Here is a 24,080-nt window from a genome sequence, read left to right on the forward strand (position 1 = left end):
GCCGTCTTAGAGCATAAGAATTAACCACAGAACTCTCTCAACTGCAAGCGAAACAGCCACGGACTGCCATGACCTTATTTATTAAAAGCACTGAAGTGTCCACTGCTGCCACGCAGCTAGAAGCAAGCAAAAATATACAGCCAGATCCAGTTCGATAGATGCCTCACGTCAAAAGAGGCCTGATGCTCTATGCACCCGGGTGAGCATGGAAAGCAGTGGCACCGGGGCCTTCCCAGTGCCACCAGCTCGGGGTCTGCACAGGGGGACCCAGCGAGAAGCCTCGCTCTCGCATGCGCATCAGGCATGAAAATGTGACTTATTGCTCAGCTGACCCAAGCAGACGGCTCTTCCTCTCCCTTCACCGCTTCTTCACGAACTTCCTCGTAGCGGTGTTGGGATTCATGCGGCGCCGGCCTGCACCCAGGGCCGCATCCCGGATGCGCAGGTTGGCTGCACGGCTGTAGATGTCGTTTTCTGCAAAGGGAGAAACCCCCGCGATGTAGTCAGGGTCGAAGACGTTGGTTTTCTCCCTGGCTTTTCGGGAAAGCCGCTGCTGCGGGAACTGCTGGTCCTCCACCAGGTGAGGGTTGCTGGCGTGCTTCCCCCCTTGGGGAGCGGGCAGGGGGTACTGCAGGGACAACAAGAGCGATCAGAGTGAGAGCACAGCAGTTAGGCAGAGTCTGCTCCAGACTCAGGCCAACTGCTTCCCAATGAACTCCCAGCACACATGGCCCAAGGCCCAGGGAGCCAAGTCTATGCAGGGGAGGAGCCCAAGGCCAAAGATGTGAGAGACTTTGTTGCCTAGTAGACGTAGGTTCAGCAGTTCCAAATTGAAGCAGGACTCGGATCAGAAATGGGGAGAGGTGGCAGCAAGCGCTGGAACAAGCTGCCATGTCTAGCAACATTTAGAAGTCTGGGTGGAGGAAGAGCTACTCCAATTCGGCCACAGCTACTGGATGCGAGGCAGGAATTAGCTCCGCTCATGCTACACCGCAGGTCAGACTAGGTGACCCTGACAGTTTCCATAGGCTAGAGGTGGAAGAAAGCTGCTGCAGCAGCAGCGGGACAAGCCCTCCATTGCTTCATAGGTGCCATTTGAAACGACCCCTGCTGCCCCAAGCTCGCTGCCCAGAGGCCAGCACTCTCCCCTCTTGCTGCTGCGTCACAACAGCAGGGCAGCTCCTGTCCCGCCCCGTCCCTGTGACGAGTGCTTACCCGAAGCCCTCGTGGGTTCAGGACTTTCGGGTTGCGAGAGAAATGCATGTGCAGGCTGCCGTCATCACTCACACTCACGGCAACCTTCTTCAGAGTCTTGTTGCCACAGTGCGGACAGAAGACCTTGGTCATGTCGGATGTCGTCCTGGGAGACAAAGGGAGGGGGAACAGGTCAGCATCAGAGGCAGATCCACCCTGAAGGGATCTCCACCAACAGGATCATGCTTCCGGCCGGTCTAGATTCCAGGGCTGAGCTACGTTCGGAGAGATGGAACCGCCCCTACCATGCACAGGAGCAGGAAGAGGGTGGTGTATTCGCTTAAGTGGCCAGGAATGAAAAGCAGGTGAGTTGTTAGCTCAGAAGATAAGCCAGTTTCTTCAGTGCCAACTTAACCCAGCAGGCATTGATCCACAACCCCCTCCCCACCTGGGCCAGGTGCACGTCCCTGCTCTGGTAGCCACCCGAGCCTTTGCTGCTAGAGATGAGAAGCTTGGAAAACCTTCACGGCCCTTCCACCTCGGGAGGGGACTGCGCAGTGAGCCCGGGAGTGAAGACACGGAGCACTACAGCCCCCAGGCTCCTCCCTGCCAGGGGCACCGGGCCTCTGGTGCCAGTTCAGCGCTCGCGACACGTACTTGAAGCAGCCATGACAGCGCAGGACATAGTTTCTGGCCTGGCGGATCAGCATCCCATTCACTGCCAGCACATGGAGACCCATCTGGAGCAGAACGTTCTGCAAGGAGAAAGGAGAACCGGGGGAAATACCCTCTGCGGGGAACCTCCAGGGACTGAGAGCACCGGTACGAGGCCTGGAGAGGGAACGGAGTAAACCCCTGCCTTGTGCTGCGTGGAGAAAGACCTTCTTGGATACCGCAGAAGTAGTTAGGGAATAGCTACACGGGCAAGGCCTGGAGGGCTGATCAGGGAACGGCACTGCTGCTCCTCACCGGGACAGCCACACACGCTTCGATCGGAGCAGGCGGCCACCTAGTCAAGGGACCTCGTTGAAAGCGGCAAAAAAAGACACCCCCAACAAAAGCAAAGCACTGCGGTGCCGTCGTGGAACATCCTGCCCCAAGGAGAAGCTTGTACCCTGAAACCACTGCTCTAGTCTCTTGCCAGCGTTCACCTGATGCACTGCTTAACGCAACGGGTGGGCGCCCTAGTCACAGATGTGCTCGAGGAAGTCCTCAGCTCTTGACCTCCACCACGTGGCAGCGATTTCCACCTGTCAGTCGCGTACTTCATAACAAAGCTACGCACCTCGGTGAGGACGTGCTGCTCTGGTTTCAGAGACGGGCTCTGTGGCTTTGCATTACGGGAGGAGAACAGTGTTTGCAAGTGTTACTTCAAACAGCGCCCACGTCTCCTCTCCGTAGCTCAGCTCCTTTCTCTTGGTCGCAACGTTTGCCACGGCCTTGAGCCCCTTCAATCCTAGCTGCCTGTCTGCAGGAACAGGACACCGCAAGCCACGTCTGTGAGAATATATCAGCTTAACTTGCACTGTCACCATGGGCTTCACCAGTCACTAAGCGCTGGTGGGTTCCCTTGCTCGCAGGCTCCAGGCATTCCTCAGACAACACCAGCTCGTAGTTTTCAGGCGGTTTCTGCTTATAAAAGATACTAGAGGAATTCTGTTGTGCAGAACTAAGAGAGACCACGCCAGGGCAGAATGGGTTAAAACACCCTGGGTTCCTGCCTGAAATCTCTGGGTTTAATCCTGCGAATCACGTTTGCACACTAACGGTGCTAGCACGGCACAGCGTGCTGGGGCACCCCTGAAAGGATCCAGGCAGCCCAGGGTACCACGGGACCCTGGTTGAGAATCACTACATTAAATCGATGCCACCTGCGCCCGTTCTGCACGGGCCTTGTAGCCCCCCAGCCAGAGTCAGGGTTGCGTGAAGGGTGCGCAGGTCCTGGCTTTCCAGTGTTCAAGCTGGCAGGGCCTTAGCTCTTTGACTGCTATTTTTTAAATGCTGGAGGGTGGTGGAATTTGGCATCTTGAGCAGCACTGGGCTTCATTAGCTCTGTTTTAATGAAGCGCCAAGGCCCTTAATTAACCTCTTGCCCATTAAACTGGCTATTTTATTCCTACTTTTGGCTTGGCTTGGGTTCCTCACCTATGCTGCTTGCTCCGAGACACCCAGTTTTTTGGAAGTCCCTATCCTCAACCCCGTGAGATTCAACTTTCCTTCCCTTTGAAAAAGACCCAGTGTTTTTATCCCAAATCACACGTGCTTCGTCTGGCGCCTTCCTCGCTTACCTGCATGGCGAAGTCGGTGGTGACGCACCCGACCTGCACGTCCGCGGGGGGAGCATCGCAGCGCCCCACGTCCTCCTGGATCTGCTTGATGTTGCTGGGGGTTATCCAGTCCTTCTCGTCATCGCTGTCCTCTTCACTCTCCTCCTCGGAGGCACTTTCCTCTTCCTCCACAGCAAGGGAAACCGGATCGCCTGTCTGCGGGGGACAGAGACCCCATCAGCTGTGCCCATGCGGGCGAGATGAGCCCTCCCAGAGACGAGCAAACCCAGGCAGAAGGCAGGGACGACGGGGGCGGCGCGCCGCTGCTCACCAGCAGCTCTCGTAGGTCCTCCTCGATGCTGGGCAGGGGCTTCCTCCAGTACAGGAAGGAGCCGAACTCGGGGCTCTCGCACGGCTGACCCTCCGACGCGGACGCGAACGCAGGCGCCTCTTCCTCTGTGCGCGCGCACTGGGTTTGGACAAATTAAAGGAAGTTACCGTGCACCGCTTCCCCCGGCCCGCACGGAGCAACGCCTACGCCCGCGGGGGCGCCGAGCGTACCTTGGACGGCAGGTGAAACCCAGGGACGTGCACGGGGGCCTCCGGGTGCCGAATGCTAGAGCTCAGCTTTACCTGCAGGGCAGTGACCCGTGACCGGGCGGTCGGTTGTGCACGCTTTCACCCCGGAGTGGGACGGTGCCCTGCCCTGGGGCAGCGCTCCGCTCCGCTCCCCACCCCACCCCACCCCCCATACCTGGTGCTGGGGCTCGGCCCGCAGGTGCGCGACGCCGCCGGTCTCGGCCTGCAGCTCATAGGTGAGCGCCAGCACCTGCAGGTCGGCGGGGGACAGCGACGGGAAGTCGCCCGTCTTCTTCGAGAACTCCGTCACTGCGGGGAGGGGGGCGGGGTCAGGGCCACCCCAGGCGTCTGGGCCAGGGGGCGGGGCCAGAGCCGGGAGAGGGGCGGGGCCAGGGGGCACCCCAGGCGTCTGGGTTAGGGGCGGGGTCAGAGCCGGGAGAGGGGCGGGGTCAGGGGCACCCCAGGCGTCTGGCCCAGGGGGCGGGGTCAGGGGCACCCCCAGGTGTCTGCGTCAGAGCCGGGGGGTCGGGGGCCAGCACTCACCCAGGCGCACGTGCTCGGGCCGCGGCTGGCGGAAGAGGAGCGGGACGGGCAGGGCCGCCAGACGCCGCCGCGCCGCGCGGTCGCGGATCTCGCCCACCACCTCGCGCACCGTGTACACGCGGCGGCCGATGTCCTGCGGGGAGGCGCCGTCAGCCCCGCCCCGCCCTGCCCCGCCCCGCGCCGACCCCCCCCCCCCCCCCCCGCAGTCCCGGCCCAGCCCGGCCCGGCCCGGCCCGGCCCGGAGCTACCTGCAGCGGCGCTGCCCGCAGGAAGGCGCCCGCGTCCACCACCACGTGCTCCACCGCCGCCATCTTGACCACGCCCCGCGGCATGCCGGGAGTCGTAGTCCGGCGGGCGGCTGAGGGGGGCTGCCGCGCGGGGCACGCCGGGATCGCTATCGCTCCTCCCCCCTCCCCGCCTCCCGTTGGGTCAGGTGACCTGCCGGCGTCACATGACCGCCGCGCGCCGAGCCGGAAGTGCCGCGCCGCCGTCGCCGGTAACCGCGGAGCGGGGGGAGGGGGTGGCCGTTGGCGGTTGCCCGGGGAACGGCTCGAGCCCAGCGCGCGTTTCCCTGCCCCCGCCCCTCCCCTCCTCTCAGGCGGGCGGGGCCGCGCGGGGCGCCCCGAAGCTGGTGCGAGTCGGGCCCGGGCCCGGGCCGGGGCGGGGATGCGCTGCGGCCGTGGACACGGCGCCGGGCCTCCTTGCCTTCCCGGCCCCGCGGAGCTGCGGCCCGGAGGTGGGTGGCTGGGGCGGGGGGACCCCCTGCCGCCCCTCCCTCGCCGGCGGGCTCAGGGGCGGTCGGCGTTCGCGACAGGGAAGGCGGCTCCGCGCCGGCACAGCGGTCATTCCGGCCCTTCTCCGCTGCCAGGGTGTTTAGCGCGTGCCCCGTCCTGCCCCTCCCCCTCCCCCTCCGCAGCTCCCGGCGCCGGTCGGGCAAGCGCCAGCCCGACTTGGGTTTGCGAGCGCCGTCCCGCGCGCCCGGCTCCTGGCCGTCGCTACGCCTGCAGCCGAAGGGGCCGCCGGCCAGCGCGGCTTCCTGCGTGGGACGAGGGGCAAAGTCTGGCAGCCGAAGGCACCTGGCTCCTGATCTCGCTCCGCCCTCCCCAACGGTCGCACCTGGCCAGGCAGGGCAGCAGCGCAAAAGCTGCGTGTGAGCTGGGTCGCGATCTGCGCCCGGCCCCGCTCTGGGAAACGGGGCGCGCGAGGATAAACACGTGTGTCCGCGCGGAGGAGAGGTGACCAAGGCGTGGAGAGGCAGGACGTGATCCCGATGGGCACTGCGCTGCGGCACGGGCCCTTCCTTTCCTCCGCGTGCCACGGTTGTGCCGCGGGAGGTGCAGCCAGCGTCGCCGCCCAGCTGCCTCTGGCCCCCGAGCACGCGGGCAGCTCCTTTTCTCCAGCCAGACGGCTGCGCTGGGGCAGCGGGGCCGTGAGATCGGCTGCTGGGTCTGTGCGTTGTCCCGGGGCCCCGGTCCTTTGCGGTGCCGTCCCCGTGAGGCCCGCTGTGTGTTGCTCGCACGTGCTCAGCCTCTTGCCGGGGGCTCCTTCGTGACGCCGAGTGGGCAGGCCCGTGGGGGTCGGCCGTGGCCAGGCAGCAGCGCTGCAGCCGCTGGGCTGCTCCCGGCCTGCGGTTCAGTGCTGACTTCTGGCTGCGCCTCTGGCATCGCCAGGGTCTGCCGGCCATCTGGGAGCGACCGGTCCCAGCCCCGCCGGGGTGGTCTCATCAAACGCAGCCTTGGGCTCCCCTGGCTCCTTGTGAACCTTCGCTCATGTGTCGTGCCTGTCTTTGCTTTCCAGACCCGTGGTAATGACATGGCCTCCGCCAGCTGCAGCAGGGCCGGGGCAGGGCTGCCCTGTGAGAAATCCCAGCTCTTGCTGAAAGGTGAGTGCAGGGCAGGGCCTGGGGGAAGGAGGAGCCCTGTCCAGGCTGGAACACCTTGCTTTCCAGCCAAGGGGTAGGATGTTCCTCAGCCCTGCACTCCCTCCCGGTGCCTGGGAGGAGGTGCGATGGGGAGAAGGCTGGCTTAGCCGCGGGTGCCAGCTGCGCTCGGGGATTGCACAGCTAAGTCCTGAGAGGCACAAAGCCTTCCAGAGTCAGATTTAGCAGCTGCCTCTTGTCAGTGCCCTGATCCCAGCACCAGAGTGGGGGACGATCCCTAGCCAGGGTGGGCTTGGCCACAGGGAAGTTGGGGCCCCCGGGCTGGCCCTGGGCAGTGGCTGAGCTGTAGAAGGTGCCTCATGGGCAGGCTTGGGCAGGAGACCTAGGAAGAGCCTTTGTGCTGAGCTGGAGCTGGGGCTCTGCTCGCTCCTCGCTCCACTTGGCAAGTAGGAGGTGGAGCCGGCGCTCGCTCCCGGAGGGCCGCCAGGGGGCTCCCGACACCTCCGGCTGCTCCCCCGGCTTCTGGCCTGCCCCTGCTCTCGTCGCCCTTCTTGCACCCCATGGGCTGTAGCATGACACTGCCCCACTACCGCAGAGGAGACGCCTCCTTTCTGGGCTCCCCGACACCTCACTCTTCCCCCTGGGCTGGTGGCTGGAACCCAGGTTCCTGCAACAGGGCTGGCTTCTCGCTTTGGCCACTGCTGAGAGGCACCTGGGCCTCCTTGGGCTGGGCCCAGCTGATGCGTTGTCCTGTAAGAGGCCCAGCAGTGCTATAAGCTCAGGGCACAAAGGGGAGCCTCGTGCAGGAGCGGGGTAAGCCTGTGGAAAGGCAGCTCCGAAGGCCTGGTTTTCCTGTGCCTGGCCGTGTGGCCTGGCTGGGGAGATTGTGCTGAGAGGGACAGACCCGGACACCCTGCGCTGGGCTCCTCCTCCGCTGATGGTGCCTGTTGCACGTGGGGCTGAGGAGTGGGCTGGCGACAGACGGTGACCGCACCTCTCCTGTCGGCCTAGTGGTGTCCATGAAGCCGAAGGTGTACAGCCGCCAGTCCCGAATCAACAGCTACGTGGAAGTGACGGTGGATGGACTTTCCAGTGAGACCAAGAGGACGGGGAAGCGGACTGGGAGCTCCGAGCTGCTCTGGAACGAGACCTTCACCCTGTAAGAGCCCCTGCTGCCTCCTGGGGCTGTAGGAAGGGGTGTGGGGCAAGGGCAGGCACCTGGGGGAAAGCGTTAGAAATCTCAGTTCCCAGGGGAGGGGGTTGTGCTGGGCAGGAAGGTTTGGGGCTAGCAGGAGGGGCTCTGGCTGCCTGGTGTCCCTGTGACAGCCCTGATTTCTGGCTGTTGTGCCTGGCCTGTCTGAGGCTTCCCTGCTGGCCACAGCACTGCTCAGTACCAGCGTGCAGAGGAGACGCCGACAGATGCTGACAGCTGTACTCTTGGCTTCCCTTTCAGGAATGTCACCTCCCAGAGTCTCCTGGATCTGAAGGTCTGGAGCTGCCACGCCCTGAGGAATGAGTTGCTGGGCATGGCCTCCATCAACCTAGCCATCCTCCTGAAGAAGAGCAGCGGGAAATGTACGTACGAGCAGCCTGTTTTGCCCCGTCCGCGGCTGGAGGGGGCAGGGAGGAGGCTATTGGGGGAGGTGGGGCCTCCTTGCCCGAGCTGGGCCTGGCAGTGCGGCACCCACCTTTGAGGGGCGCTGTGCTCTTGTCAGCTGCTGCTCTGCGGTCCTGCAGGATTTCCTGCCTCAGTAGGTGTGACACGGAGGAGGACTAGCTGGCTGGAACAGCTCCCTACTGAAACTCTGGCCCCAGGAGAGAACAAGGCACCATTGTGTGCGGCTGGGCAAGCCTGTCAGGAGCGCGGGGCTGGCGTGTGATGGAAGCCATACCTTCATTAGCCAGGGTGCTGCTGCCTGTGCAGAAACACAAACCCCTCTGCTATTTGCTGCCATTTGTGGTCACTAGCGTGTGGCCCAAGGCGGCAGCCCCTGTATAAAGGCCTCCATTCAGGGCCCAGGCCTTGCTAGTGGCTGCGCAGGGCAGGAAAAGGCTTGTGCTGTCTCTTCCAAGCGAAGCTCTGCTGGTCTCGAAAGACAGACCAGGTATTGAGAGGGGAGCGGGGTCTCTGGCCTCCCAGGGGGCTGGGGACTGGTGCCTGGGGCTGGGGTGAATCGCTTCCTCTGGCTTCACCCATCGCACAGTAGGAAACAGCCGTGGTGTCCCCAGCACGCTCCTTGGGGCTCGTGGCTGTGAGCTGGGCCTGACACAGCCTCTGCCTTCTGGGCTGGGAGTAGGGCAGGGTCACAGGGGTGGTGCCGGGGGCAGATTCCTTAGTGTGTGGGGGCCTGCTCCTGCTATCCTGTTTCTCGGGGCCTTGGGGTTGACTGAGGCCCTCCTTGCTCTGACATGGGGCAGGGGTAGAGGGCTGTATGTCAGCTCTTTGGGGGAAATAGACTGCTGCCTTCCCCACTGCCTGTGGCCCTGACCCCCACGTGTGCCTTGAGCTGTATGTCCTAGCCTGGGCTGCTCTGTCTGGCTGCTCCCAGGGCTGCCTCTCTCTGGGCTCAGTGGAGGACCGCGCGTGTGCTCCCAGTGCCGCGGCCTGCTCCTGCCCTACCTGCACGCGTCCCTTTGCTGGGGCACAATCAGCCCTTTCATTAAGCTGCGTCCCTGGGGGGCCACATGAAAAATGAATGGAAAAGGCAACTGGCTGTTCTCGCCCGCGTGTTAGCATGGCCCAGAAGTGTGAGATTTTTCCCTGACATGGAGGGCGGGTTCTTAAAGTGGCAGCACAAGGCCCTGCCGGAGAGGTGCTGCCTGGGTGGGGAGCTCGCACTCCTTGCCCTGCTGGGACCTCCACCCGCTCGTCTGGCCAGCTGGTGACGTGGGCGGCTTCATCACGGCCTCATCTGCGGGTAGCATGTCTGCTGTTCTGGGAACCCTGTGATTGCTGTGGGCTTGCTGGCCTCGTGAGAGGATTGTTCCCCGGGTTTGGGTGCGGGGGGGGCAGAGGCTTGGGTCTGAGTGCACTTGCTGCTGGGACAGTGGGCAGGCTCCTCCTTGATGGGAGTTTTCCTGTGGGGCACGGCATCCCTCTGAGGCCTCCCCTGCGCACAGCATTGCCCTGGCCTGGCTGAGATAGCTGGAGGGTGAGGCCTGTGGCAGAGGTGGCAGGCACTTGCCCGGTGGCGGGGTGGGTGCAGAGCTCTGATACGGCTTCTCGCAGGTGGCCAGCATGAGCTGACAACCTCAGCCCTGCTTTCCTGTAGTCTCTGGCAGGCTGGGCAGCCTCAGCAATGGCCCTGAGAGTATCCAGGGGCTCTGCTTGCTAGGGTTGTGCAGATTTCCCACCCCCGTGCTGAGTGTGGCGTGCTGCAGCCTCCTGGGAGAAGGACTCCGGGTTTCTGAGAAGCCCGGGTTGTGAGGAAAGGGCTCCACAGTGTGTCTGCCAGGACTCGGTGCTCAGGCCAGCCCAAGTTGAGCCAGGCTGAGAGGAACGAGCTTCGGAAGCCAGTGCCTGCTCCAAGGGGCAAAGCCGCATTTTCCAGGCTCCCTTCTCTCCCCGTTCCCTTGGCAGGCTCCTCTGAACTTCCCTGCTCAGCCTCTGCTATGGCCAGGCGGAGCTCTTGGTGCTCTGGGTGGGGGTGGGGAGCTGCCTAGGAAGGCAGTGAGTTGGGTAAAAATAGGTTTAATCATGGAAAACAAGCCACAGCCTTCTGTGGAGCTGCTCCCAGGGCTCCATTAAAACAGCTAATTTACAATGGCGTAACCCCTGCCCCGGGCCCCTGCGCTGCTGCTGCCTGCCAGAGAAGGGGCTCTTTGTTCAGAAGCTGCCAGGGCAGGAGGAGGGTCCGTGTGTGGCCCTTCTGTATGCACACCGGTACTGGGCCATGCTGGTTTTGGCCGGTGCCTCCAGCATTTGTGCCACACAGAGCTATGGACAGCAAGGCAAGCACTGGAGTGGCTTGGGCTGGCCAGGCTGCAGCAAAAGCTCCTGCTTTTACAACTGGCTGCTCAGGTTGCAAGTTATATTAACAGGCTCCTGTTTCCCAAGTGGCAATGTGTGCGTGTGGGTTACAGCTCCTGCGAAGCCTGTGCTTTCCCTTGAGCCCCACCTTAGGCAGGGCAGCTGGAGCCACAGCTCTCGGGAGCTCTATCCAGAAGACAGCAGCACCCCAGATGGCGGGGAGCCCCACACCACTTAGCAAGGGCGCTGTCGGAAAGCAGAGTTGGAGCTCTGGGAAGGCACGTGTCCAGGCTGCCTGGCAAAGACTCCAAACACGCTGGCTCTGGCACTGCCAGCATCATGCTCCTACAGGCTGCTGGGCCAGACCAGCAGGTCACAGCGGAGGCTGGGCTGAGCCAGCTCTGTGCTGCCCTTCGAAGGTCACTGTGCTGTGGGAGTGCTGCGGAGCTGACAGCTCTTGGGACTAGGCCGTTAGGGCAGGACTAGATGCCTGCCTTTGGCTGCATCCACTCGGTAGAGCACGGGAGCAAGGAGGCTTCCTTTTCTCTGCTTCAGGGCCCAGTCCTTTGGTCCCTCCCATGACTGTTCTCCAGTCCCCTGGGGCCAGCTGGCATCTACTTGAAACCTGTGGGCTTGCCGCCCCAGCAGTGGGTCAGTGCACAGAGGCATGGGGAGGGGAGAGGAGCTACGCAGCCCCTTGCACTTGCACTTGCTGATCAGCAGTTGAGGTGAGGGAGCAGGTGCCACCTGTGACTTCTCCAGCAGGACTCACCCAGCACGGCCTGAAATGCTTTCCCACTCCTGCCTGCTCAGCCTTTCTGGCCCTTGGGCTGAAGGACGGAGGCTGGAGCAGCCCTGGCATTGGAGGCTGGTGACACAGCTTGCCGCTGGCCCTGAGAATGAAGGCTCTCCCTCTCTCGGGTCACTTTGCGGTGAGAGTCCAGCTTCCCACCCTCTGCCCAGCACTGCAGAGCCCCCTGTCCCCCTTTCTTCCAGACAGTTATAGGGTCTGAGCTGCCCTGGCTTCCACCCTCCAAGCAGGGGGCAGCGCACTCCGTGGCCAGGCTGCTGGCTGGGCAGCGAAGCCCATTGGGTGATGGCTGCCAGCCACTGCCACGGCTGTGTCTGAGCTGACTCTGACCTTGCGTCCAGTGCAAATGCAGAGGGCAGGACCCCCTGCACGGGAGGGCCGTGTCTGAAGCTCCCTCTGTCAGCATGTGAGCTGGCGTGAGCCATCCCTCTGCAGAGAAGAGGTCCTTGGTTGGAGCTGCTCCCCCCGCTTTTAAGTGGAAGGTGTTGCCAAGGAGCCGTGTCAGACGCGTGCTGTTACCAGTGCTCCCTCTGGCTCCTGACTCAGCCCAGAGCCTCTGTTGTGGCTTCTGCTACCAGCCCTGCTCCGGGGACCTGTAAATCCACTTAATGGACTGGATGGGAATTCCAGACGGCCTGTGCTAAATGAGAGTAGTGATGTCGCATGCAGGGCACCCGCAGCCACCGAACTGAGGCCATATTCAGGCCCGAGTAGCCCCCAGCCCCTTCCCAGAGTAGCAACCCCATGCGGCTCTGGCTCTGGCTGCTTGCTGGGACACAGGCAGGCTTTGTGCACGGCCGGTCGGGGGACTCTCTGTTGGCGTAGCAGCAAGGTCCCTTCGTGCGTCCCGTGTGCCGGGAGGGGACGCTGAATGGAAGGTTCTGCCAGTATTTAGTTTCCTTAAGCAACCGATTTGGAGATGCTTTGCCTTGGCTACCGAGCCATCTTCAGCAGCTTTGCAGTGTGGGCCTGTGCAGCCCCCTCAGGGAGCGGCTGCCTGCAGCCGAGGGGACAGAGCCTCAGTGTTTGGTGGGACAGGGCTTCCTGAGGGCTGGCAGAGGCAGGAGAAGCCAGGGACAAGCAGACTTCTGCTCGCCGCAGCATCCTGTGAGCTTCAGAGCATGGGGAGGTGCATTGGGGTTTGCCCCTTTGTGCTGATCGAGATGGTGAGGCCGAACACATCACTTGCCTGGAGTCCCACAGGGGATGGGGGCCAGTGACAGGGCCTGGGGGGAGCTTGAAATCTCTTGACAATGGCTGAACAGCACGTCACGTGTGGGAGACTGCTGTGGAGCGGACTTCTGTTGGGCCTGGTGGTCTCCAGTCCCCTGGGGCCAGCTGCGCAGTAAGCAGGGTCTTGTTTCTCCCTACCCTGAGCATCCCAGAGTTGGACCTGGTATGGGGGGCAGGAGAAACTGGCTGCCAGCCGAAGACCAGGATGCCCAGCTCTGCACAGCTGTGGCTTTCCTGCCCGACAGTGACATGCTCTCCAGCTGGGAGCAGATGCTGGCCTCACTGGAAGCAGATGTGCCTGGAGAGCCCAGGGCCATCCATACTTCCCCCTGCCAGTGGGATACTGCTGTTCAGGGCAGGTGAAACTGGGCAGAGAGCTCCCAGGTCAAAGGAACCGAGCTGCCCTAGCTCCCATGGGAGCCCTGGCCCAGGCTGCGCCATGCCTCTGAGGCTAGGGTCAGCTCACCCCCGGGGTTGCCCCAGCTGGTGCCAGTGATGGGCCTGATCGTCCTGTCATTGGACAACTGGGAGACTGGCAAACCTGCTGCAGCCCCAGGCTGTTCCTATCTAGGGCTTATTGCCTCTCCTGAGTGCTGGGCTGAGCTCTGTCGCTTCCCCCTTGCCCCCTTCCCCTCCCTTGCTTCCAGTCTGGTGTTGCCTGCAGGTTTTATGGGGACCTCGGCTGTCCCCAGAACGCCTCAAAGCAGCTGCTCCGTGGCCAAGGTGCGGGCAGATCCAGGTGGCGCAGGAGAGGGCAAATGCTGCTGCCGTTATTACCACATCCGGCACCGTGGAGTGCCATACAGGGCAGCGCTTGCCCTCAAGTGTGACACTGGCTGGCAGAGCCATGAGTGGTCCCTTGCTGACAGGGAGGCAGCGTAGATTGGCTGCAGGGGTCCTGAGCACAGCATCTGCAGTGGGGAGCATGGCAGGGGTGCAGGGAGTGTCCACCCTGGGAGCAGAAAGCCAAGGACGTGAGCAAGCCAGGAGAAGGGGAGCTACAAGTATGCCTGGGTGTGCCAGCCAGCCTGCTTCTGGCCCCCATCACAGCGCTGCAGCCTCAGCTGCATGCGTGTGTGTGTATGTGGGTGCCCCACCACGCCTAGTGAGCCCTGGCCTAACCCCAGCCTGGTGGCTGCTGCAGGGGGGGAGGCTGGCTGCTAGAGCAGAGCAGGCACGTCATTGAGTCATGCGTGCGCAGTACAAATATTATCTGAGTGAACTCGTCGGGAAGTGTCTGGGCCAGAGTCCCAGGCCAGGTCAGCCACATCCCTCCAGCTGAATCAAGGCAGTTGTGTTCACGTTTCACCATTGCGGGCGCTTGGCAATGGGCAGTTGTCTTGCCTGGGGTTAGGGATGCTGGTCCGGCTCCTGGCCAGCTTCGTGGTTTGGCCAGGGCCATGCAAGAGACTGGGCAGGCAGCAAGAGGGCCTCAGGCTGGGCAGTGCACAGCCACTGCTCCACCCCATGTTCGCGCAAGAATTGTGCTGCTCTCTGCTGTGTGGGTGCTGCAGCAAGCTGGCTCATGGCCTGGAGGGCACTGGGGGAGGCTGCAGGTCTCTTGTCTGCTCTTGTCATGGAGCGGTTCTCAGAGATGCCCAGCAGCTGCGCAGCCTCACCACGCTGACGGCTGACACTCGCCTTCCCAGGCCCACCCAGTGCTACTCTGGCTGTACAGGGGAGAAGAGTAGAGCTGTGTTCATGGGACAAAGCCGAGGTGGCCATGTTATGCAAGCCTCAAGCTGCTGAGAGCCACGAGAGCCAGTACAGAGGGTGTGGAGGCAGTGTGGAGCCCCTCACATGCCGGGCACATTCTGCCGGGCACATTCTGCCGGCCTGCCCTTGGGTCTGGTTCCTGGCTGGGCCCAACTCAGCAGATCCTATTGGTGCCTGGCACAGGGCTCTCTTGCTGCTTGCCTTCCTCATCCAGGGTATCTGCCTTGTGCTGGTGCAGCACAGGTCATGTCATGGCTCCACGTAGACTGTGCACCTCGAATGGGGGGTCAGTTCCCTGCTGCTCTCTGGAGAGGACGAGTCTCCCAGGTTTCCAAGAGCAGGGTGGGCGGTTGTCTGTCCAGGATGGGCCAGGAGCATCCTGTGTCTGTGCAGGGGTTGGGCTGGATGTCTGCAAGGCCCCTTCCAGCCTGCAGCAGTTCTGTGAAGAAGCCGGGGTCAGTGGGAGCGGCTTCCTGGGTAGGTTGGGCGCGCTGGCTGGGGCCATATGGCATGGCAGGCTGTGCTGCTGCTGCTGCTCCTGGCGCTGCAGATGCCCGGGGAGGTGACTTCCTCCTTGAGCTGTGCAGGGAGAGGCCACAGGCCAAGGGTGGGGACTGGAACCCCTTGGCGGAGGTTGTGCCCCCTGAGTGACAAGCTACCTCCAATGGCAAGTCCAGCTCAGTCTCTTCCTCTGTGTCCCTCTGTCTCCCACAGTAGAGAACACGCAGCTGATCCTGAACCTGCAGACGGAGAACAAAGGCAGCGTTGTCTCTGGTGGAGAGCTGACGATTTTCCTGGACGGGCCGACTGTTGATCTGGGAAGCCTGCCTAATGGCAGTGCCGTGACAGAGGGTGAGTACCGCCCATCTCCACCAGCAGGCTGCAGCTTGGAGCGTGAGGTGGCAAATGCCAGGGGACAAGGCTGCCAGGCTGAGATGGCAGCTTGGAGGACCTGCCAGCACATCTCCAAGTGCAGGAGCTGTATCCTCTTCCAGAGAAGGCTCCTGTCCCAGCCTGCGTGCCCACAGGACTCAGCCCAGCTGCTGGGAAGTCTTCCAAGGTCTCCTGGGGAGGGCAGCTCCAGGCCTACTATGGATGTGAGGGCATAGGTGTCCTTGGGGCCCTTTGCCCACAGCAAGTCATGACCTGGGGACTCCCTGTGCTAGAAAGGTGCAGAGCGAGGACAGGTGGAGGGACGCTGGCTGAGAAGCCTTGCAAGGGGACAAGTGGAAGGCATCTGGGACAGTGTTCCTGGCCTGGGATGAGAAGGTTAGGGGCAGACTCCCCATGCCCTGACTTGGAGGGTGTTTGCCTGTTACTTGTGCTGGGTTCAGATCCATAGCAAGTTGTGGGTGCCAGCATGCCCACGGGCCCAGCATCCTCAGTGCATGGAAGGGTTCTGCAGGCCCCGAGTGGAGCCACATGTATGGGCAGCCCAGAACTAGTCCGGGTCACAGGAGCTGTCCTGGCATGAGTTCCTTGGGGCCTGGCAGAGCTGCGTGGTGGAATGTAGCCCAATGCACACCCATGCTCTTGTAGGCCCTGTGCCCTTTGGCAGGTCTTGTCCTCGAGTTCCCTGTGCAGATGCCCCAGGAGAGCAGGGGACACTTGCCTGTCAGTGCTTTCCCTTGGACAGGCAGCAGCTGTCACACCTGCCATGGGTCCTTACCTGCTGGCCTGTCTACATCGACATAGCGCTTGTCTGCTTTCTCATCTCTTTCCCCTTTAATTGCCCAGGGTCTCAGCTGCCCAGACAGGAATCCAGCAGCACTGCGGCAGCTGCAGAAAGCCGCCACCAGCCTCCCAGCACCAAATGCTTTGGCAGCAAGTCCAGGTAAGGACCTGGGTGATGCCTGCTACTAAGCCATGGATGGGGCAGGTGGGGGTGTCCTGCAGGAGTTTGCAGTGGAGATGTTGGAAGGCTTGGGGCAGGGGCCCGTCTGGTGGGGACGGCTGCCCTGAGGCGAGGGATGGGCTTCATGTACCTGGCCTCTCAGGAGGCACAGGCAGGACTGAGTCAGCCTTTCCCAAGCACAGCGCAGGCACCTCCCGGCAGCACTGAGGCACGTGGAACCCCCAGCACACGTCTGTCTTTGCCCCAGCTGGCCAAACACCCGAGGGCCTTGGGCAGCCCTTGCGTGTTGGTTGTGTGCTTGGCATTCGGGCCTAGGGCAGAGGTGATGTGTGATTCCACTGCGATCCTGACCGCTTGTTAGCAGCCCGGGCCTGGGTCGTTCTGGGCCTCATTCTGCAGGCGTCACAAACCAAGTGTGCCAGGCCCTGGGCAGTGTTTGGCTAGAAGGCCTCTGCCGTGGCTGCAGCCACCTTGGCTGGTGGAACGCTGCCTGCAGGGCGCTGGGGCTGGCTGTGCTGTGGCTTGTGGCAGAGGGTCCAGTGACTCATGTCAGGCACTAGAGATCCCACAGCACTTCTTGCTGGGTGGGCATGCATCTGCCTGCATCCAAGTTTGGGTATCTATGTTCTGTCATCTCTGAAATTCAGTCTTCACTGAGCATAGGTGGACTTCCACGTGGTGTGAAACAGCTGCTGTGGCTGCCATTTTGGTGGCTAGAGCGAGCCCTGCACACGCATGAGGGAAGTTTGGGAAAGGCTCCATTTCTTTGTAGAGTGGGATTTATTTCCATAGGCTCGCTGAGGACTGCAGACCTCCCTGAAAGGCTGGATGGAAAGAAAAGGGTTACTTGTCCCCCCACCAGCTCTTTCTGCCTGACCTTCTCGAGGGAAATTGCTGGGTCGTTTTCTTCCCAGCACAAGCGGTGCCTTGGGAGCTGCTGGTAAACTTGGGCTTGGGGCGTGAAATTCCACAGTCAACTGTGCAAAGAGAAAATAAAGAGGCAGTCATTTGCGCTGGGGGGATGGCTGCGAGAGGGGGCGTAGTGTGAGGGGGGCTGTGCTGACTGTGGGGCGGGTCCTGTCCTTAGTCTTGCTCCCTGCAGCTGGCCGGCGTGCAGCACCTGGGTCTGGGTGCGGGCACGCAGGGTTTCACTCCCTCACCCTGGTGCTTGGGGGAGCAGCACAGGTTTAGTGTTGCTGCTTTGCTGGGGCTGGGGCTGAGGCCTCGCTTCCTGGCTAGCGATGGCTTCTGGGGACACTTAGAGCCAGCACCACTAGGTCGCTCTTCTCCCTGCCTCTGGTTGTCCTGCGTAGCCCTGGACATGCCCCCAGCACTTCGCATGTGGCTCTGCAGCCCTCCCAGCCCCAGAGGCTGGCAGTGAGGCAGCAGACAAAGCCTGCCAGACCTCTGGGTCACAGGCGTGTGGCCCAGGGGCAGCGGGAGACGATAGCAGCAGCATGTGCTCCTTAGCAGAGCTCCTGGTGTCTGGAGAGTGCTCTGAGGAAGGCAGTGATGAGCACAGCTGGGAGGCTGAGAGACTGCAGGCTGGTGCAGGACCAGGGTGTCCAGCAGCCTGCTCGTACTGGTGAAGCGCCCATGTCCCCAGCACGTGGCTGTCTTTTAGGAAAGGGTCCCTGGCACTGCCCCACGAACACCTGCTCTGCCCAAGGGCGGTGGGAGGCTGGCGCTGCTCCATGCCCAAGGCTCTGTGCTGCTGCTCCCTGTCCTGCGAGCAGGGGCCAGCGCTGGGCACAGAGCGCTTGGCCTTGCTGCCTCGCATGGACCAGAGGAATTTCTCAGCTCCATGTTCCTGGCTGGGAGATGTGACGCTGGGGCTGTGCCTCCTGTGCTCCGCTGCTGCCCTGGCGTGGGCTCCCTAGCACTGCTCCTGCCTGCCCAGAGCCGGGTCTGCCATCTGCCCTTACTCTTCCCAGCTGCCCTGGGCGGCCTCTGGACTGGGTGAGGGCCACGGCCCCTGCCCCGACGCCATGGAGCAGCCCCCTCTGTCTGGCTCTGAGCACAGAGAGGATTAGGTTATGCAGGACCCCAAGGAATGGGGGTTTGGGACTGGGCCTCAAGACCTGCCAGGTGGATGAGGCTGGGGTTCTTCTTCCGGCTTGTCCTCCTCTGTGGGGAGAATGGGCTGGTGGGTGCACCTTGTGAAGCCAGGGGCTGGCACCTGCCATGGCTCCCAGCACCGGTGGGCTGCCCGAAAGCACTGTGGCTTCTGCCAGCCTTGGCCCCACTTCCGCCCCATGGGTGGCTAGCAGGGCTCCGAGAGCCCGTTCCCAGCACTGCTCAGCCTTGTTTTTTCCCTGCTCCTATTTTAAGCGCTCGTTCCCAGCCCAGTCCTTGTCACGTGGCTCCACTGGGTGTATTTCCACGCTGCTATTAAAAGACAATGCCCAGATGGGAGCGTCTGTAGGAGGGCCAGGCTGGCAGCCTGGCTAATTTGGGCCTGGTGACCCTGTGCGGCCGGCTGGCAGCCGGAAAACATCCTGTTTTGGTTTCTAAAAACTCTCCAGGCAGCTTTTAGCTGCTCCCCGTGGAGCAGGGCGTAGATAAGGGCCCATCGTGTGCCTGAGCATCTCTACTCTGGGGGGGAGGGTGCGGGTTGCCCATCTGGGGTCAGAGCTCTGTCCTAGCGGGCTCTGCTCAGTGAGGCTGAGCCTCAGAGGTGTCCAGTGGCCTTTGCTCCAGCAGGCCCGAGCTGCCTTGGCCTGCTGAGCTGTCCTGCCAGCCCTTTGCAGGCTGTGGGGAGCTGAGAAGTTGGGGGCGAGGTGCGTGGGGGTGAGGACTGACCGCTGGGGCCAGGGAGGGGCAGAGTCCTGGCTCCCCTGCCCTCAGGGCCAGGCCACCCCCAGCCCCACGCACAGCTGCTGAGAGCAGAGCGCCCGGCTGTCCCCAAGGGCTTGTCCCAGCTCTGCGGGTGTGGCACGATTGATGCTCTGGCCCCGTTGCTGCCAAGCTGCCGCCCTGCTTGGCTGAGCCCGGAGACCTCCGGACACATGGAGAGTTTTGCCCTTTTAAGGGGAATTGCTTGGCTAGAATAAACTGGCCCTTTATTGCTCCTCTGCCCTTCCCCCCTCCCTGCCCTCTGCTGCCAGCATCTCTGGCCTGAGCCAGCTGAGCTGCCCCATAGCACTGGTCCAAGGGCTGGGGCTGAGGCCTGGTTGCTCTGTCCCATGCCAGTACAGAGCAACGGTAACAACAGAGTCTACTGGAAACTGCTCTGAATGCAAGTCCGTGTGCGCAGGCCGGCATCCCCGCCCCTTCCCCAGCCCCAGGGACGGACCTGCCTGTGCAGCCTTCAGGCTTCTGGCGGCACTTCTCGTCCCTGGCTCAGCTTCTGCCAGCCACAGGTCCACCCCGCTGCCCACCCTGTTTGTGCTTGTGCTCCCTCCAGCAAGGACAGCTGGGCTCCGTGGAGGCCTTGGGGGTCTAGTCAGCTGCAGGGAAAGGAGGTGACGGTCTTGTCCACCCTGCAGCCCAGGGCCAGTGTGTCAGCGGTTACAGGCACAGCTGCCTCTCAGCTTGTAGTCAGCACAGCCCTGGGCTGAGACTGGCAGCTGTGGTGTTTCGTAAGCCAGTGTCCCACTCTTGCCAGAGGCCATTACTGGTACATGGTTATCTCCCCAGAGCTAGCTCAGTCCAGACAGGGCCTCTAATCATGTTTGTGTAACCAGGGGCCAGGCCGGCCCTCTTCCCTCCAGTGACGCATCCCAGACATCCCCAGTTGGTGACTGGTAGGTGAAGACTGGGAAACCCCTGGACCATGCCCCAAGGTGTCTCTTCCTCCAGGAAGGGCTGGTGTCAGGGGGGCCGTGCAGGCATACGTCACTGCAGGGCAGCGGGTCTGTCAGAGGGCGGGGGGTTGAGTTGCTTCACAAAGGGGACGGTCGGCAGTTAGGATCTGCCAGATCAGAGGGGTTGGCAGGGTGCATCTGGGGGAAAAAGCCCAGGAACTAAGCCCAGCCCCTGGGCAGGAGGGGTGAGGAGCTGCCATCCCAGGCCAGGTGCCCCTCTCACCCACTGCCCTGCATGTCTCTACCCACATACAGGACGCACAGACACACAGCGGGAGCAGCCAGGCAGAATGCGGGGAACAGCGAGGCCAGCCCCAGCACCAGGACACGGCACCAGCAGCTAGCCAAGAGCCAGAGTCAGGGCAGCACAGTGAATGGCACAGGTGAGGTGTCCTGAGCAGAGGGCAGCCGGCAAGTGGTGCTTGGGCCACCAGTGAGTGTAGAGGCACTCGCTGCATCCAGCTTTCTCTGCACCGTGCAGTGCGGCCCATGGCTGCCCTTGTTTCATAAGGGGTGTTCCACGAAGACCACCATTCCCAGCTTGAAATGCTGCTTCTGCATCCAAATAACCAGCCTGCAGCCCATGCTGGAACCTGTGCTCCCCCCAGGCTGCTCTGTCACTTCAGGTGGCAGAGCTCCTCTCCCCACCAGCACCTTGCTGGCTCGTGTGCCACGTGGGCACAGCCTGTCCCTGCAAGTGCCAAGGTTGTGGACCAGCCAGGCTTGCTGCCACAGAATGGGCCCTGGATCCCTGGTGACACCCAGCATCTGGCCTCTGGGCTGAGACTTCATGGAGACATGGTGGGAGCCTCCTTCCTTCCATTGTGCATGTGAGCGCCACCCTCCTGCCCAGAGGCAGAGCCCAGGCTGGTAGAGGCTCACAGGGCTGCAACATTCCTGTGTTGAAAAGGGGCCTGAGGCTGTACGTGGGTAGGAGCAGGCAGGCAACATCCTGCTGGTGCCGCCTCTCTCCTCCCTTCAGCTGCCCCTCTTGGTCCCTGTGGCCTCCGTGCACTGTTCAGTGGAGTCCAGCACCAGCTGGCTGTATCAGGGCTGGGCAGTGTGCTGAGCTGGCCCTTCTCAGGTCCATGGCACCTCCTGATGTGTGCCAGCACATTTTTGAGATCTCTGCCCTTTGCCTGAATTCACCTAGGCTGTGGGGGTGCTGGAGAGGGAGTGCCATCATCCCTCTACAGCCCCACTCCAGGGACGTGTCCATCCCACCCGGCCTGCGGAGATGGGGTGCAGGCAGCAGCAGCAGGTCCTGGCTTGAGATTTTCCCCACCCCTGTGGCACTGGTGTCTCTCCCTTTGCAGAGGGCTGCAAGCTCCCTGAACATGGGGCTGTGAGGGTCCCAGCTTGGAGCTGGGGTTTCAGTAGCAGCAAGCTACCCCTTCCCTCTATGCTGATTTCTGCCCTCTGCCTTTCTAGTGAATGGTGACTCTGCAGGGGCCACCGACACTGAGGAGGAGCGGTCTGCAGTGGGCACAGCCTCCCCACCAGCAGTGGCATTGAGTGCGACTAGCAGCTCCACAGCAGCTGCCCTGCCTGCCGCAGCTGTGCCTGGGGAAGCAGAGGAGCCAGCCTCTGGCTCAGGCACGCAGCAGCCCCAGGAGGCCACGCAGGTCCTGGATGCGCTCCCACCTGGGTAAGTGGCTCTGTTGCAGGCCTTGGGCTCTTTTTCAGGGCAGCTGTGTCCTACTTTGCTTTGCAGGGTGATGGTGCTAGAGACCCTCAGCTCACTCAGGAAGGTGCTTTGGGCAAGGTGGCCTGTGGGCCTCTCTCTGGAAAAGCCAGCTCTTGAGAGGCTCGTGAGGCGGGAGTCTGCGTCCGGCTCTTGGCAGCTTCCCAGAGCCAGCTCGGAGCAGTGCAGCGTGACAGCTGGGCCCTGCCATTCCGAGGAGAGTTGTTTGGGGTAGCACATCCTGCCTCTGTGCCAGGGCTAAATGAGACGACCCCTGAGGGCCCTCCAGTCACGGAGCATGGAGAGGGTCTGAGAGCTGCTCCTTCCTTGCAGCTGCAGAGAACTGCACACAAACATGTTAGGTGCTAGGGGGGCGAGAGTGGAAAGCAACCGAGGCTGCTGGCTCCTGCTGCTGCTTTCAGGAGGAGCTGTTGGTTTTGGTCCATTCCCACATGACGCTGCCCCTGCTTCAGTGGCACGAAACAGCCCTGTCCCGCTGAGCCATGTGGCTGAAGAATGGTTGTACCATGGGGAGCAGGGACACAAATCCCTTTCAGGCTCTCAGGGGGTGTCACAAAGGTGAGTTTGGTGGGGTCAGGAGAGGAGCGTGGAGCCCTGACAGACCCAGGGCAGGGTGGAGACGTGATACAGAGCAACGGGGCTCTCTAGACACCCCAGGACAGGAGGCTGGAAAAGCCATAAAGGAGCCCTTGCAGATGGGGGACGCCTCACTGCCCCGCTGGTGTAGAGCAGGGATGTCTGCACTAAGCTGGCCACCCTGGGCAGCAGAGGGGACCAGGGAGAGGCCTCCCTAGGATGCCTCGGCAGCACAAGGCCTGGCCAGAGTGCCAGGCAGCTGCTGGAGGCAGCGTCACCAGCTTCGCCGCATTGCTGTACCAGAGAGCACGTCAGAATTGGCTCTTCCCCCACGCGGAGTCCTCTGCTCCAGCTGGCTTGGAGTCCTGATCCCAGGCTGCCTCCCTCCCTCCCTCCCTCCCTCCCTCCAGGTGCTGGTAAGGGCCCCGACTCCAAGCAGGGAACATGTAGGCCCCAGGACAGGAACGCGGCTTTCTCACACCCTGTCCTGCCACGGTGGCTTTGCAGGGGCATCTGGGGGCAGGGCTGAGGAGAGGAGACATGTTGCTGCGTGTGCTGTCCCCTGGTTAAAGCTGCATGACCGTCTCTGAGACTGGCCCTGCTCAGTGCCTGCCCCATGCAGCACTTCTCCTCCTGGACTCCAAACACCGCCGTTACTTTGGGGCATGAAGGCAAAGCAGCCAGAGGGGGTTGAAAGGGAAAATGGCCTCCCGCATTTCCTATGGAGCGAGCTGTTTATTTTCCTTTCGCAAAGCCAATGCCTGGAAGGTCAGGGCCTCCCTCGTGTGTCAGTCACAGGTAATTAGGGTTAACGGCTCAGTGCGCCTTTATGCGGGGTGTGTGAGGGTTACTGTTCTCGGGGCTCGGGCACTTCCTGTTTCCAGGCAGCTGGAAAAGTCCAGCACTCTGAAAAGGTCTTTATTCCAGCTGGAGTGTGTGCCTCCCGCCGGACGGCCTCGTTCTCCTCCTGCCCCCGCCGGTCCCAGGTGGCAGCGGGTGTTGTCGCTCCCGGCACGCGGGGGTGGCGCACGCCTCACAAATGGGATCTGTGGAGGCCTCTGCAAGGGGCAGGGGGATGCTGCACCCTCGCGCCAACAGGCTGTCCAGCCGCCCGCCCCCCACAGCACTGTGGAACTGGGCCAAGGATGGGATTGTCAGCCAACCAGGCCCAGCGGTGGACCCCTCTCGGGGCAGAGGTGCACGCCCAGCTGTGCTACGGGAGGCAGCAAAGGCTCAGCTTCTCCGTTTCTCCCCTTGGTCTGAGGGGCTGTAGAGGCAGCTGTGCTGCTTCTGGGGCTTTCCCCGTCCCCCACCAGCTAGAGGAGCAGCCGGGGTAGGAGATCGAAGCACTCACTTGCACCCGTTACTCAAAACTCGCGTTGGGTTGGAGTGAGTCACCTGCCCTGTGCTCTTGAGCATGGAGCCTGGCATGTGACCTCCTGGTGCAGACTCTGGGTCAAGAGAGGCTGGCCTGGGTTTTGGGGGCGCTGGTGGCCTGTTTCAGCTCCAGAGAAGAAGTAGAGCTACCCCAGACTAAACCCAGCCTGATGCCTGGAGCCTCAGGCGTACGTCAGGACAGCCGGGGGGGGGGTCCAGCAGTTCCTGCTCTGCTGGTAAGGCCCTGTGCACCACTGCTAATGGCCCCAAAGCCCAGGGGTTTGAGTGCCCATTGGAGGAGGCCTCCCCAGGTTTCCTTGGAGAGGTGCAATAAGTCTGGCTCTCCTCAGCGGCCCTGAGATGTCTCAGCTCTTCTCAGGCGTACCCTGGCACATGCCCGAAGCCTGCCACACGCATCGCACAGGGAGGCTGGGTTCACATGGGGATGCAGAGCTATTTATTCTTCCCAGATCGCTGTCTCCAAACATCTGCTCCAGATGTGGGGAGCACAAAGGAGTCTCACATTGGCCTGCGAGCTTGCTGGAGGATACTGGAAGGTGATCTGACCC

At 62.4% G+C, this 24,080-nt stretch overlaps 2 protein-coding genes across 4 annotated transcripts in view; one reads left to right on the top strand and one right to left on the bottom strand.

The window, feature by feature from the left end:
- Positions 1–42: 42 nt before the first annotated feature.
- NOB1 (NIN1 (RPN12) binding protein 1 homolog) lies at positions 43–4,938 on the bottom strand. 2 transcript variants are annotated; one of them, XM_059714008.1, is made up of 9 exons: positions 4,832–4,937; positions 4,584–4,716; positions 4,216–4,349; positions 4,023–4,094; positions 3,793–3,930; positions 3,483–3,677; positions 1,852–1,949; positions 1,216–1,360; positions 43–628 (listed from the first exon to the last, which is right to left on the bottom strand). In XM_059714008.1, the coding sequence occupies exons 1-9, from the start codon at positions 4,913–4,915 to the stop codon at positions 359–361; spliced, it is 1,269 nt and encodes a 422-aa protein (XP_059569991.1). In that variant the 5' UTR covers positions 4,916–4,937; the 3' UTR covers positions 43–358. The 2 variants fall into 2 exon arrangements, with proteins under 2 accessions (XP_059569991.1, XP_059569992.1); XM_059714009.1 differs by lacking the exon at positions 4,023–4,094 and having other exon boundaries at positions 4,832–4,938.
- A 45-nt stretch (positions 4,939–4,983) lies between these two features.
- The window catches only part of WWP2 (WW domain containing E3 ubiquitin protein ligase 2), a 42,459-nt gene continuing 23,362 nt past the window's right edge, over positions 4,984–24,080 (top strand). Inside the window, exons 1-8 of one of the 2 annotated variants that reach the window (XM_019487738.2) lie at positions 4,984–5,079; positions 6,381–6,465; positions 7,474–7,621; positions 7,916–8,037; positions 14,907–15,044; positions 15,930–16,026; positions 20,109–20,236; positions 21,285–21,501. In XM_019487738.2, the coding sequence (XP_019343283.1) occupies positions 5,035–5,079; positions 6,381–6,465; positions 7,474–7,621; positions 7,916–8,037; positions 14,907–15,044; positions 15,930–16,026; positions 20,109–20,236; positions 21,285–21,501 (980 nt within the window). In that variant the 5' untranslated portion in view covers positions 4,984–5,034. Of the gene's footprint in view, positions 5,080–5,229; positions 5,320–6,380; positions 6,466–7,473; positions 7,622–7,915; positions 8,038–14,906; positions 15,045–15,929; positions 16,027–20,108; positions 20,237–21,284; positions 21,502–24,080 lie in introns of those variants that run through there. The other variant, XM_059714007.1, reaches the window with a different exon arrangement.

This window comes from Alligator mississippiensis, chromosome 10, assembly GCF_030867095.1.
Source record: "Alligator mississippiensis isolate rAllMis1 chromosome 10, rAllMis1, whole genome shotgun sequence".
NCBI classification, from domain to species: domain Eukaryota; kingdom Metazoa; phylum Chordata; order Crocodylia; family Alligatoridae; genus Alligator; species Alligator mississippiensis.

Coding starts and splice junctions, on each gene's coding strand:
- NOB1 (XM_059714008.1), bottom strand. CDS start 4,915: ATGCCGCGGGGCGTGGTCAAGATGGCGGCGGTGGAGCACGTGGTGGTG. Junction 4,717..4,831: donor TGCGGGCAGCGCCGCTGCAG/GTAGCTCCGGGC, acceptor GCCTCCCCGCAG/GACATCGGCCGCCGCGTGTA. Junction 4,095..4,215: donor GGGCCGAGCCCCAGCACCAG/GTATGGGGGGTG, acceptor ACTGCCCTGCAG/GTAAAGCTGAGCTCTAGCAT.